Source organism: Giraffa tippelskirchi, chromosome 11 (assembly GCF_054371585.1).
Source record: "Giraffa tippelskirchi isolate mGirTip1 chromosome 11, T2T-mGirTip1v1.2.pri, whole genome shotgun sequence".
Taxonomy (NCBI): Eukaryota; Metazoa; Chordata; class Mammalia; order Artiodactyla; family Giraffidae; genus Giraffa; species Giraffa tippelskirchi.
The window spans coordinates 102,474,894-102,488,815 of record NC_137285.1 but is presented as its reverse complement, the minus strand read 5'-3'; the positions used below and the strand labels follow the sequence as shown (position 1 = coordinate 102,488,815).

The following is a 13,922-nucleotide window of genomic DNA, read 5'->3' as shown; positions in this document are numbered from 1 at the left end:
AGAAACTGTAAAAACCTAACAGAAACAGAGGAGATTAAGAAGAGGTGGCAAGAATACACAGAAGAACTGTACAAAAAAGGTCTTCATGACCTGGATAAGCATGATAGTATAGTCACTCACCTAGAGCCAGACATCCTGGAGTGTGAAGTCAAGTGGGTGTTAGGAAGCATTAGTGCGAACAAAGTGAGTGTAGGTGATGGAATTACAGCTGAGCTATTTCAAATCCTAAAGACGATGCTGTTAAAGTGCTGCTTTCATTATGCCAGTAAATTTGGAAAACTCAGCAATGACTACAGGACTGCAAAAGGTCAGATCTCATTCTAATTCCAAACTAGGGCAATGCCAAAGAATGTCCAAACTACCACACAATTGTGCTCATCTCATATGCTAGCAAGATAATGCTCAAAATCCTTCAAGCTTGGCTTCAGCAGTAAGTGAACCGAGAACTTTCAGATGTACAAGCTGGGTTTTGAAAAGGCAGAGGAACCAGAGATCAAATTGCCAACATCCACTGGATCATTGAAAAAAATAAGAGAATTTTAGAAAAACATCTACTGCTTCATTGACTGCACTAAAGCTTTTGACTGTGTGGATCACAACAAACTGTGGAAAGTTCTTAAAGAGATGGGAATACCAAACTGCTTTACCTGCCTCTTGAGAAACCTGTATGAAATTTAAGGAGCAACAGTTAGAACCGGACATTAAACAAAATGGTTGTTGACTGGTTCAGAATTGGGAAAGGAGTGCGTCAATGCTGTATATTGTCACCCTGCTTATTTAACTTATATGCGGAGCATATCATGCAAAATGCCTCACTGGATGAATCCCAGGCTGAAATCAAGATTGCTGGAAGAAATATCAAGAATCTCAGATATGCAAATGATACCACTCTTATGGCAGAAAGTGAAGAGAAACTAAAGAGCCTTTTAATGAAGGAGAAAGAGGAGAGTGAAAAAACTGGCTTAAAATTCAACATTCAAAAAACTAATGGCATCCAGTCCCATCACTTCATGGCAAATAAATGGGGAAAAAATGGAAACAGTGGCAGATTTGATTTTCTTGGGCTCCAGAATCACTGCAGGTGGTGACTGAAGCCATGAAGTTAAAAGACGCTTGCTCTTTGGAAGGAAAGCTATGACAAAGCTAGACAGCGTATTAAGGAGCAGAGACGTCACTTTGCCAACAAAGGCCCCTCTAGTCAAAACTATGGTTTTTCCAGTAGTTATGTTCACATGTGAGAGTTGGACCATAAAGAAGGCTAAGTGCTGAAAAATCGATGCTTTTGAACTGTGGTGCTGGAGAAGGCTCTTAGAGTCCCTTGGACTGCAAGGAGATCAAACCAGTCAATCCTATAGGAAATCAACCCTTAATATTCATTGGAAGGATGGATGCTGAAGCTGAAGCTGCAATACTTTGGCCATCTGATGTGAAGAACTGACTCATGGGAAAAGACCCTGATTCTGGGAAAGATTGAAGGCCGGAGGAGAAGGGAATAACAGAGAATGAGATGGTTGGATGGCATCACTGACTCAACGGACATGAGTTTGAGCAAACTCTGAGAGACAGTGAAGAACAGGAATCTTGGCTTGCATGGGGTCACAAAGAGTCGGACACGACTTAGCGACTGAACACCAAACAGCAACATGTACTAGATATTAGGTGTTACATGTGTTATCTTGCAGCCTCCTACATGTTTGAGAACACTATCACATTGTATATTTGAATACACTATTATGTGCTGGGTGGTAGCTGTTGTAACATGCTTTTCTTATTTAATCCTCACAGCATTCTATATATTTCTATAACTAAAATACCATTTTAGTTATATAAATTATATAAATTAATTTAGAGTTTATATTAGTTATATAAATTATTTACTCCCTTTGGTTAGAAAAACTAGCTGTTTTTTAAGGCTTTATTGACAAGTCAGTAACTATTACGAAATTTCATAAAATAATCTATTTCCTTCTCTAATTTCCTATCCATTGTTTTTCATTCTTTTGTTTTCTTAATATCAGAAAAAAACAGATATTGTATATTAATGCATATATATGGAATCTAGAAAAATGGTACTGATGAACATATTTTCAGGGCAGGAATAGAGACTCAGAGCTAGAGAAGGGACTGTGGACACAGTAGAGGAAGGAAAGAATGGGACAAATTGAGAGACTAGCATTGATATATATATATATATACTACTAAAATAGATAGCAAGTGAGAAGCTGCTGTATAGCACAGGAAGCTCAGCTCAGTGCTCTAAGGGGTGGCGGTGGGGTAGGAGGGGGGTTCAAGAGAGAGGGATGTATGTATTCTTATGGCTGATTCACATTTTGTACAGCAGAAACTAACACAACATTGTAAAACAATTATACTCTGATTCGGAAAAAAAAAGAACCCCTGGTCTAGAGGAGGAGGTATACATGTTGAGAAACGACTATAATGCAGTTGCTCACTGATGTTATAGAGGCATATGGACTAAATGCCATTTGATATAAAATATGGACTAGTTCTTTTAGGGTAGATGAGTATGTTAGGGAAAGCTTCAGAGACATGATTTTAAAGAATAATTTTAAAGAATGAGCTAGACTTGGAGCCTGCAGATTATGCTAGGAATCAGAGAGGAACCTCTGTATTACAAAATTAGCTAACCCACCTTGGCTAGTCTATTGGTATAGGATGAAAAACATTTTTACTTCATCTGAGAAGTCTGAATGACGTTCTTAAAAGGCGTTTTAGGATATATGGGATTCTGTTTCACAGGCTGCCTGGACTTATACTTAGTCTAGAAGTATTTTTTTAAGAAGCTATAAGAAAACAAATCCTCCTTTATACATTAATGTGAATAGACTTCATATCAAAAGAATGGCATGTTTTTAATAGCCTTAACATAAACTATGCTTAATTTACAAACTTCATTAGTGGTAAATTAAAGAGTAAAAAAAAAAATAGTTTTTATAGAAGTTTATAATCCTTCCTCTGATTGTTATTCCTAGAGTTAATCTATAATTAATAAGCATCCATCACATGCAAAGGTCTCTTTTCTATGTAGTAAGGAGACACAGGAAAAAATAGAAATTGTTCTAGCTTAAAACTTTTAGAACTAAAGCTTATCTTGTGGCTGTGTGTCACAAAAAAAAATTGTGTTTTCTCAGAACCCTGAAGCAAAAGTTTTAATCTTTGGGATAGACAGAAAAAAATAGTATGCATTTTGTTTTTATACCTGCAAGAATACTCAGGAATGAGTAACTCCAAATAATTATTTATCTTGGTTGCAGTGGTAGTTCCACAAATCTATACATAAGAAAAAATGACATAGTATACACATATTCCAACCATGTCAAATTCTGGCTTTTGATACTGTTCTATAATTATGAAAGATTGAACTATTGGAGGAAACGGGGTGAAGGATACATGGGATTTCTCTGTACTATCTCTGCAACTTCCTGTGAATCTGTAATTATTTCAAAAGAAAAGGTTAGGGAAAAAAGCTTACTACTTTGGCTGTCATTTTGAGAGTAGTTTAAGGTGGGCCAGGGGCAGAATCGGGGGTACTGGTTAGGAGAAGTATTCTGAGGTTTTGCAGCAATCCAGAAGGGCAGTAATGGCTATCGGACTAGATTGGTGGCACTGGAGTAGGGCGAGGATAGGGGTGAGGATAGTTGAGTTCTGGATGTATCTTGACAGCAGAGTTTATAAAATCTGCTGATGGACTGGATGCGAGGTATGGGAGAAAGAGAGGAAAGGCGACAGCGGGGTTTTTGGCCTGGACCACTGAAAGGATGAAGCAAAGAGATGGCAACAAGAAGCAACAAGTAGAGAAGCTTAGTATGAGATAGTTGGATTCTTGGCAAGGAAAACCAAATTACAAACCCTCTTCCTCTAGTGCCTGGCAGCTCAGGCCGTCCAAGGGTTAGGGACAGTGTGATATTTAAGTGAGTGCACTCTTGTTAACCTGCTACCAGGCAGCTGGGTTATCTTGGCCTTGCCTTGGCTCTTTTGGAAAGAAGCATGTGTTTGATAAACAGGAAGTTGTTTCCATGGGTGTAGAAAGAAGAAATGATAGACTGAGTGGCACAGCAAAGAACTGCTAGCTGTGGTTAGCCTGGAATGGGCAGAGATCCTTGCAGGTAGCCATCTAGCTTAGCACACAAGCCGCCTTTCCCCCATTCTAGACTGAGTTATTTCTTCATCATGAAAAATGAAAAGTCTCTGCCCTGTTGCTTGACCTGCTGTCAGGGTATGTTCATTTTCAGCTAGTGTTTGGGTCAGTTACGAGTCATAGACCTAGCAGACAAATGGAGACACTGTCTGTTTATAGTGGAAAAGTGACTTATTTTAAGAAATGTTGTCTCCCCACCACTACCCCACTAGTGGCATGCCTCTGACACTCCAGCGAGCTGGTCTAGGGACGTTAAGACTGCCTTGTGTGTATTTTTGCTCTTTGAAAGGTTAGAATCTAAATGTACCACAAGATATTTCTTCTTGAGTCAGATTGGGACAAAATTACAAGCAGTGAATTCTGAAGCAGATTTTATAAATGCTGGTGCTTGAATACTTTTGAAACTTCATAATTCATTCCCTCTGCTTCTAATAGTATACTCTTCATGAGGTATATAAATCCCTTAGTGTCACTAACTTTTTTGTTCTTTTACTTTGTAAGGAAAAACAGATAAAAAAGATTATAGAAATCCGGTGCCAAGTGATTTATGGTGATTGGAAAGTGAGAAAGAGAACTTAGACTCCTTACTTTTTTGTTGTTTGTTTTTATAATTTTTATTTCGTAGATTCCTTGTAATAAGAGCTAGAAAACAGGAGAACTGTTTTCTCCTTGTAATTGAGAGTCACCTCATCTTTGTCAGGGTTGAAATGGTTGACGTTATGATAGAGAAAACCTTTAAATTTGCAGCTACAGTGGGAACTAAGTAGATTAGTAGTTAATTGATGGTGAAAAGGGGTTCACTGTGACTGGATTGCATATTGTCTAGACTTGGTAAGTGGGTGGGGGCACGGGTGTGGGACTACAGGAAGCTAGTGTCCTAGCAGGGTGGGTTGCTTGGGACTAGTGATGTGGGTGGGATCTCGCCCAGTATTTCGGAGAACTAGCTCACTAAGCTGTCCAGAAGAAGCAGAACAACTCTTTAGTTCCTTGCAACTGGGTTTCTCCTGACAAGTTTCAAAATGTGTTTTACTTTGAATGTTAAAGTGGTTCGGGAGCTGTTTTGTTTCATTTGCCTCCTGAAATTACCCCGGTATGTTTTCCAGCGCTGTGACTTTGTGTTAAGTCCAAGCCGGCCTCCTGCTCTGGGTTTCTTCACTAAAAGTTAAATATCATATTTGAACTGGAAGAATTTTTGCTACTTGCCTATGGAGCATTCATGAACATAAAGCAGCCATTTGTCAGCAGGCAGCTGAAAGGCAATTTCAGCAGGCACTGCAAACCACTGCAGGCTGTTGGCTTCCTGGCACACCCACTAGACCCTAAGGTTTACACTGAAAGCAAACTAACGAGGACTGTGGGGTGGTAGGTGTGGGGGGTGGGGGGGGCGTGGTGGTAGTAAGATGGGCAAAAATAAAAGCAGAGGCCTGAAGCCTGAATGACATTGAGCCAGTATGAAGATCCTGTATGTGGGGAAGAACACAGCACTCCCAAAGAAAACTTAAACATCAAACACAGTGGCTCATAAAAAACATCTGATGTTTACAGCTAACACATTTTTAAAAAAGTAAATTGTGTGTATCTTCTTTATATTCATAGCTATAGGGATACTATAGATATCTTTAGGGAAAGAAAGTGAAAGTGTTAGTCGCTTAGTCGTGTCCAGCTCTTTGCCACCCCATGAGCTGTAGCCTGCCAGGCTCCTCTGTTCATGGAATTCTCCAGGCAGGAATACTGGAGTGGGTTGCCAATTCCTTCTCCAGGGGAACTTCCCAACCCAGGGATGGAACCAGGTGTCCTGCATTGCAGGCAGATTCTTTACCATCTGAGCCACCAGGGAAGCCTTCTTTAGTGAAAGTGCTATATAATTTAAGCTGTTTTACCCAGTTTGCTGTCACAAATACCTTGTAACCAGAACCATGTTAACATTGACAGTTGGTATATAATAATAAAAATCACTTTTGAGCACTACAGTATCCTGAACAAAGATCCTTAGGATCTGTTAACCAAATGCTGAAATAGCATTTATGTAGTATGGAGCGGAACACTTTTTTTAAATAGGTTTTTTAAAAAATGTCTTTGGAAGTTAAATTTTTGTCATATATGATAACTTTTAGTCAGAGTGCGAGTGTATTCCCAAATATGCTGTTCTTTCTTTGGCCATACCATGTAACAGAATTTATTTCTGTTTAGCAGATCAAGAGATAGAGAGATTGACAGTATAAATGATTCATCCAAGGACAACCAATGTGTCATTCTAGAGATAAAACAGAAGTAGTCTGCATTCCACCAGCTCCTGCCCTATGTAACATTTTTGAGAACTTTCCAATCATTTTAGGAAAACAAAGTACTTGGAAAATATAAAGAGTTTTTTTTTAATAAAAGAAAATCACTTATTTTGGGAATTGCTAAATTAATCATTCTGTTGTGTTTAAGAAGCTCTTTGATGTGTTCTGGTAATTAGTATTTACTGCCAGATGAATGTCTCCTGGGCATTTTAATTAATGGGTGGCTTGGCCAAATGAGCTTCTGATGGTAAACCTTCACAAGGGCTTATTTTTGTGTTTCTCAAGAATAGCTGTCTCTTCAAAGCTCTTTAATTAGACAGAGTTTAGCAGCTAAAACACATTATTAGAATAATTAGGCCTTGGATTAAGAGCAGCATTGGGTCAAAGGAGCAGGCGCTGTTAGCGAATGGCCTCTTGCAGTGGTGCACGATGTCCACTTCTGACGGATGTCCAGTTCTTCAGCAGCTTATGTTCACTCCTTGTCCCTCTCTGAGGATTTTGTGTTGTTTGAAGTTCATTTGACAGATCATACCAGAAACCTAAACATACCAGTGTGTGAGCTCATTTATCACCACCTCCAAACTCTGGAGGAAAGCTGTATCCTAGTCCTTTTAATATCTAAGCTAAAGTCTTCTTATTTTCTCTTTATTTCTACCAAATTGGTAATCTTGGCTATAATAATGATTGTTTTTGAGGGAAATGCTTCAAAGATTTTGTGTGTGGGTCATTGATAACTGTTAACAATTATAGCAGCTTCTTTGAGGAGTCTTTCTTAATAATTTAAATAATCTACTTATAACATTATTCTTAAAATTATTGTTGTATTTGGTCTCCAAAGTTTTGTGTTCTTTGTGGTCAGAATGTTGTTTGAATTGTTTGAGAATCTGCTATGTAGATGAATTATCATTTCCCCCCCCTTTTTTACACCCTCTTCCCCCATTTCTTGTCCTAAGCTCTTAATCTTGTTAGTCTTTACCAGAGCATTTATTTTATTTCAGAGTTCTTCTCTCTGGTGAAAGAAAGAAATATCTGACTGGTCCCTTGGGGGTTTGAGATGGTGCGGAAACAGTCGGGTAGTGTTACTGAAACTACTGTTAGAAAACAAACAATAATACAGTCACTTATATTGTCTAATTTTTCACTTTCCCACCATCTCAGGATGCTTATGATGGCAAATCCATCTTTTCCCGAGCTGGATCAGTTGGTTTAAAGATAGTGCTGAGAGGCTATTACAGATTTCAAACAGAGCAAACTGTGTCACTAACGTTTCTAATCCCATCAGCTGTCATGACCCGTATTTGTTGTTAGATGAAGAGCTGGGTTAGGATATGCATGTCATTGGTTTAATATAAACCTACTGCCATGATTAGAAAAAAGTTACAGAACTTATGATATTATGTGTCAACCAATTCCTTTTTAAATATAATAGATAGCCTGATTTAGAGATATACAAAGTTTATCATATGTAAATTCTTTTGTTATACCTTAGTTAGCAACATAACCAATGAGATTATTTCATTTAAAGTGGTAGAAACTTCACTTGGTTTTCTATTGATGTTATCAGTAAAGCTTCATAACATAGTTTTAAAATATTTGGTAAGCACAATAAATGCACATGTAAAGATGCAGGCATATTGCTGTGCATTCCAGAGACTAGTCACCAAATACATGCATTTTTATCTCAAATTGTAAAACTTGAGAGCAAAAGAGATATCAGCCTGAACAGAGTCCTGTATAAAGCAGGATTTCCCCCCTTAGTAATGACTAATTTCTGTCTGTTCTCTCCTAAAATGATTGATTACTGTGACTCTGCTTTTTGACTCACTCTTTAGCACAGGAAATATTGCTGATACTGATACTGATCTCATGTGCATGTTTGCTGTGTATATGTAAACTTTTGCAGCGGAGGTATGAACAGGAAGGTATTGAGTATTATGATCCTTGAAGAAAACCATTACATGTGTCCCTCACAACTCTGCCTTTCTTATGGTAGGGTGAGTGTACTCTTAGACACATACATATGTAACAGGATTTATACTTAATGGAGTTTGGGTGCTGATTACTAATGAATTTTATAGATAGTAAATCAAGACTGTAAGTGCATTGTTTTCCATTTGTTTGTTTTACTTCTTTGACTCATTCTTGTGCCAGGCCCACTTGCAACCCTCCTTCTGTCTACCTTTTGAAATTATACCAGTCCCCAAATGAGAACTGACGGTATTCTTCTTTGGCACAGACCACCTGGTGGCCCATGGCAGAATGGCAGAAAAGGAGGCCCGTCGGAAGTTCAAACAGATTGTTGCAGCCGTCTATTTTTGTCATTGTCGGAACATTGTTCATCGTGATTTAAAAGCTGAAAATTTGCTTCTGGACGCCAATCTGAATATCAAAATAGCAGGTGAGAAGTGTGCTGAGAATGTGAAGGAAAAGGAGCTTTTCCTTTAAGGTTCTTAAAGCAAGGGATTGTCTTGTTTCCATCTATTCAGAAAGAAGTATTGTGAAAAGGATTTTGTGTGTGTGGCTTGAAAATTAATAAACTTTCAAAATACACTTATGTAAACTTTTCACGTAGTTTCTGATGCAACTAGGTTGGGGAGAAAAAAGAAAAAGTGATTTTTAAATAAGGAATACAACATAGAATAAAGTAGTAAAAAGACCTGATAAAATTTTATGCCCACCCTCACTTGAGAAGGTTAATTTGTGTCATTGCTGATATAGAGCATGCTTATTCTTAAGACTGGTTTTATGATCATTTAAGAAGAATAGATCCTATCATGGCTTAAAGGCAGTCCATCCCTTTTCATCCTCAAATTTCAGTCATCTGCCCATCTGACAGTGCCTCAAAAAGCACTTTTCACTGCCTCAGTCTCCTCATACTTCAGTTCTAATAAACTGTCAGCATTTGCCTAACCAATGCAAGCTCACCACCTATTGATAGAAGAAAGTGACTGCAATGTATATGGAAACTATAGATATGAAAATAAGCCATTTTTGTTTTCTGACAGTTTTTGGTATTACATTTTATGTCTCTCATCTCCCAGATAAAAAAGGAAGGGAGTCTCATATAGAAAACAGAAGTGTAGCTAGAATATAACTGTCTTGAAAAGCCTAAGTAAGAAGTAGTTCTAAAGATTTCCCTCCTTAACCAGATGGTAATTCCAAATTCAAGTTTATATTATACATGAGAGGTCAGAGTACCTGTATGTAGGTTGGTGATTCTTCTAACAGTTTCTTTTGTGTACATAACTGCCCACTTTCCAGACTCTGCTTTCACATCCTTGGAATTCACCTAGCCTTATGTTTATCTGAGTTGGGCTGATTAGAACTTTTCAGCTGTGAGCTCTTTGAGTCCTATATTTGCTCAATATACAGTAGACAGGAATTAGATACTTCCTTTATCTTACATGAAATTATGTTTTTCCTTTGCCCTTACGTCTGTTTTATCTTCTGTAATGTTCTCTAGATGCTGACAGTTCCCACAAGGCTGGGCAGGGGGAAAGGCCTGACAATTTCAAACCCTCTTTTGTCATGATTGTAGCTTCAATTGAATTAATAACACCGACTAAACTTCACAATCCTTAAAAGTATAATAAAATGTTGTGTTAATTATCTATTCTCATGTAACAAATGACCGCACACTTTGTGACTTGAAACAATGTAAGTGTATTATCTTACAGCTCTGGAGGTCCAAAATCTAGAATGAGTCGTGTGGGGCTGAAATCAAGGTGGGGTAGGACTGGCTCCATCTAGAGGCTTTTGGAGAATTCGTGTCCTTCCCTTCATCAGCTTCTGGAGTCCGTCTATGTTCCTTGGCTCCAGCCCTTTTCTCACATCACTCTTCTGCCTCCTGTTTCCATTGTCACATCTCTCACTCCTAATCTGTTCCCCCTTTTTCCCTCTTGAAAGGACCCTTGTGATTATATTGGGCCCTCCAGGATGGTCTCTCCTGCTCAAGATTCTTAACCTAGTGACTTCCCTGGTGGTCCATTGGCTAAGACTTCACACTCCAGTGCAGGGGGCCCAGGATCCACCCCTGGTTAGGAAACTAGATCCCACAGGTTGAAACAAAGATGGAAGATCCCAAATGCCACAACCAAGAGCCAGCACAGCCAAATAAATGATAAATAAATAAAGTTTTTAATGAATAAATAAACGAAGTTTTTTTTTTTTTTTAAGATCCTTTTTTTTTAGTTAATGAAGTTTAAGATCCTTGACCTAATCACATCTGCGAAGGTAGGTAACACATTCACAAGTTCCACGGATGAGGACAGGGACATCTTGGAAGGGCTGTTATTCAGCCAGCCACAAATGTCATCGTAGGGCTCTTTGGATTGGTAATTAAGGTAGTGAGTTAAAAAAAGGCCCAGGTTTTCTGCTACAGTCTTACTCTACCTTCATTGACCAAAGACCAAGAAAAAAATTGTTACGCTTTTTTGTTCTTGATTTTGAATTTAGAACCATTTTGGTTTAGTTAAGGGCAATTTGCCCTGGAGAAGGAAATGGCAACCCACTCCGGTATTCTTGCCTGAGAATTCCATGGACAGAGGAGTCTGGCAGGCCCCAGTCCCTGGGATCACAGAGAGTTGGACACAACTGTGTGACTAGCGCGCGCGCACACACACACACACACACACACACACACACACACACACACACACACACACACACACACACACACACACACACACACACACACACACACACACACACACACACACACACACACACACACACACACACCCAGGGGCAATTTGTATGGCTTTTAATTTTTGCATTGAAAAACCAGGTGTTAAAGCAGGGATTGGTGACAACTGAATTTAGAGTCTCTACTGACAAATATTTGGATAAGGAGATTTTTTTTTAAAGCTTTCTTTGTTAAACCCATGTAGTCACAATATGAGTTTCTACTTCCTGATGTGAATTATAGACTCCTAGGGACGCTGGCATTCAGCTTTGGGCTCTCTGTGTATTAACACATCTATTTTGGCAGGATTTTTACTTCATTCACCTAAAGTCTATGTTTTCACTGTTTGTTTTCACCTCAAAGCAGAGAAGAAATGAGCACTTGTGGCTTTATGCTCTTCTACAGTTACCGGACGCCGTCTTTGCATTCTTTCCTACGTGCTGTCATTACTCAGTTTCTCAGTCATTGCCTAAGCTTCTCTTCCTACACATGAATTAGGTAGAACGCCCATTCTCATCTCCCAAGCCTGCTCTGAGTTCAGTGGACCAGAGGGAGCAATGCTTCTAATTGAAGCTGACCACAGCATGACTAGTTTTGCAGAGGTATGTTGAATGGTTGTGACGGGACACAGTCAGATAAGTAATGAAATCAGTTTTTATTCTCAAAGCCCAAAGTAACTTTCAGATCCTTGATCTTTTCAATAGTCTTTTTGACAGATTATTGTAAATCTTGGTAAGAAAGAACTACGATATAAAAAGAAACACATGAGAAAGAAAGGAGGATTTTTTTGTTTGTTTTATTTAAAATATTGTTAGTCTTAGGCACCTCATTTAAAAAGAATCATATATGTTATAGTAGCAAATTAACATGGAATTAGTAAAAATTCAGATTAGGAAATCTAAGGAGTTTGTTTTCCTTGTGTCAATATTTATGTAGTGGTTTATTTTTTTTATTGGAATATAATTGCTTTACAGTGTTATGTTAGTTACTGCTATACAAGGAAGTGAATCAGCCATTTGCATACATATATCCCCTCCCTCTTGAATCTCCCTCCCACCCCCTCATTCCACCCCTCTAGGTCATCAAAGAGCTGAGCTCCCTGTACGTTACAGCTGCTTCCCAATAGTTATCTGTCCTACCCATGGTGACATATATCTGCCTGTGGTAGTGTATATATGTCATCGCTACTCTCCCAGTTGGTCCCACCCTCCCCTTCCCACCCTGTGCCCACATGTCCAGTATTTATACCTAGTGGTTTTGATGAAAAGGTCATGTATCCTGTTCAAAAATAGATGAATAAGTTGTTCTAGGGATGTTTGTGTTTGCATGAATTTGTTTACTTTTTCTATGAAGTAATGTGACAGTTTACATGTAATACTCTTGGTACTACTATAAAAATCTAGTAAGTGTAAAAGCCCATATTTGCCCTCTTCAACAGAATGTGTTTCCTGGACACGAGAGGTAAATTTCAGTTACAGGCATTAAAAGATTCAACATCAGTCCATGGTTTAAGAGTTTTTGTGATTAAACTCTTAGCTATGAATTTTTGTTCTACGATAGTTCTAGAGAGAATGAAGCCCGGGTGAATACTTTGTTGTCTTTCTGGTTTTAGAATTTAAAAAGGCTTCTTCTTAATGCTGGTCTCAAACCTTTCTTCTGTAGGATTATTTAAAGATGTTTCTATCATTGGCAATCCAGAATAAGCATTGATTGTTTTCAGAATAAAGAATTTTATTTCTGAAAGACAGAACTGCCAAGTCTAAGAATTTTTAGTGGATATCTAAAATCTTCACGGTTCTTAACAAAGGCTTTATGCTCCACTATTATGGAACAGAGAAAAGAAGGCTGAGAACATACTCCTACCCTCAAGAATTTACAGTCTTATTTGGGCAGCACATGTATAGACAACATTGATATTATGCTTTATGTATATAGAAAGTGGACTTTCCCAGTGACTCAGTGGCAAGAGATGTGGGTTTGATCCCTAGATTGGGAAGATCCCTTGGAAAAGGGAATGGCAACCCACTCCAGTATTCTTGCCTGGAGAAGTCCGTGGACAGAAGGACCTGGCAGGCTACAGTCCTTGGGGTTGCAGAGTTGGACATAACTAAGGGACTGAAGACAAGCACATATAAAAAGTACTTTGCAAGGCATTTTTACACATATCACTTAATTTCATATTTGGCATACAAGTATAGCTTGTTTAGAAAACTAGAGTTCCCAAAAGACCTTTAACTTGCTAAAACTTTGAATTTCTTTTAAAGAGCACTCATGCAAACCCCTTTCTTGTATAGAGTTCATCGCTGGGAAAAGAATAGATTTCTTGGTCTCTGATCTTTCTCTTTTCTTGCCTCAGATGTGTGAGGACCACAGAGGAACAGAGGAGCAGATGCAAGATGGGGGAGGCACGGCATGGCTCCCTCGGCACATCCTCATATCCCTGGGTGACAGCATGGTCCACAGCTACCAAATTACAGCTTGATACACTAGCGAGAGATGTTACAAAGCATTTTGTGATTCATTATCACGTTAATTGTATAGTCCAATTACCACAGAGTTCAGAGGATGAAGAAACCACCTCAGTTTGCAAAATTCCATTAGATAACAACTGCCACAGGGACTGTCAGCAGATCCTGTTTACTGTCTCACTCCCACTGCCTTGCCTGTACCTGTTCTTCAGTAGGTGCTCAATAACTTTGTGGGTCTGAACTTCACACAGCAGTGATGAGGACAGAATCATCCTTTTGAGAATATAGCCCTTGAGGTGAGTCTTAAAGGATGAGCAGACTTCTTT

The 13,922-nt window shown here is 38.7% G+C and overlaps 1 protein-coding gene across 24 annotated transcripts in view; it reads left to right on the top strand.

Moving 5' to 3' along the window:
* The window catches only part of SIK3 (SIK family kinase 3), a 278,071-nt gene that overhangs the window by 190,727 nt on the left and 73,422 nt on the right, over positions 1-13,922 (top strand). For all 24 annotated transcript variants that reach the window (XR_014070035.1, XR_014070033.1, XR_014070032.1 and 21 more), the window contains one exon: positions 8,681-8,842. Coding sequence is in view for 15 of the 24 variants with exons in the window: in XM_081546450.1 (XP_081402576.1) it covers positions 8,681-8,842 (162 nt within the window). In the remaining 9 variants the exon portion in view is untranslated. The remainder of the gene's footprint in view (positions 1-8,680; positions 8,843-13,922) is intronic.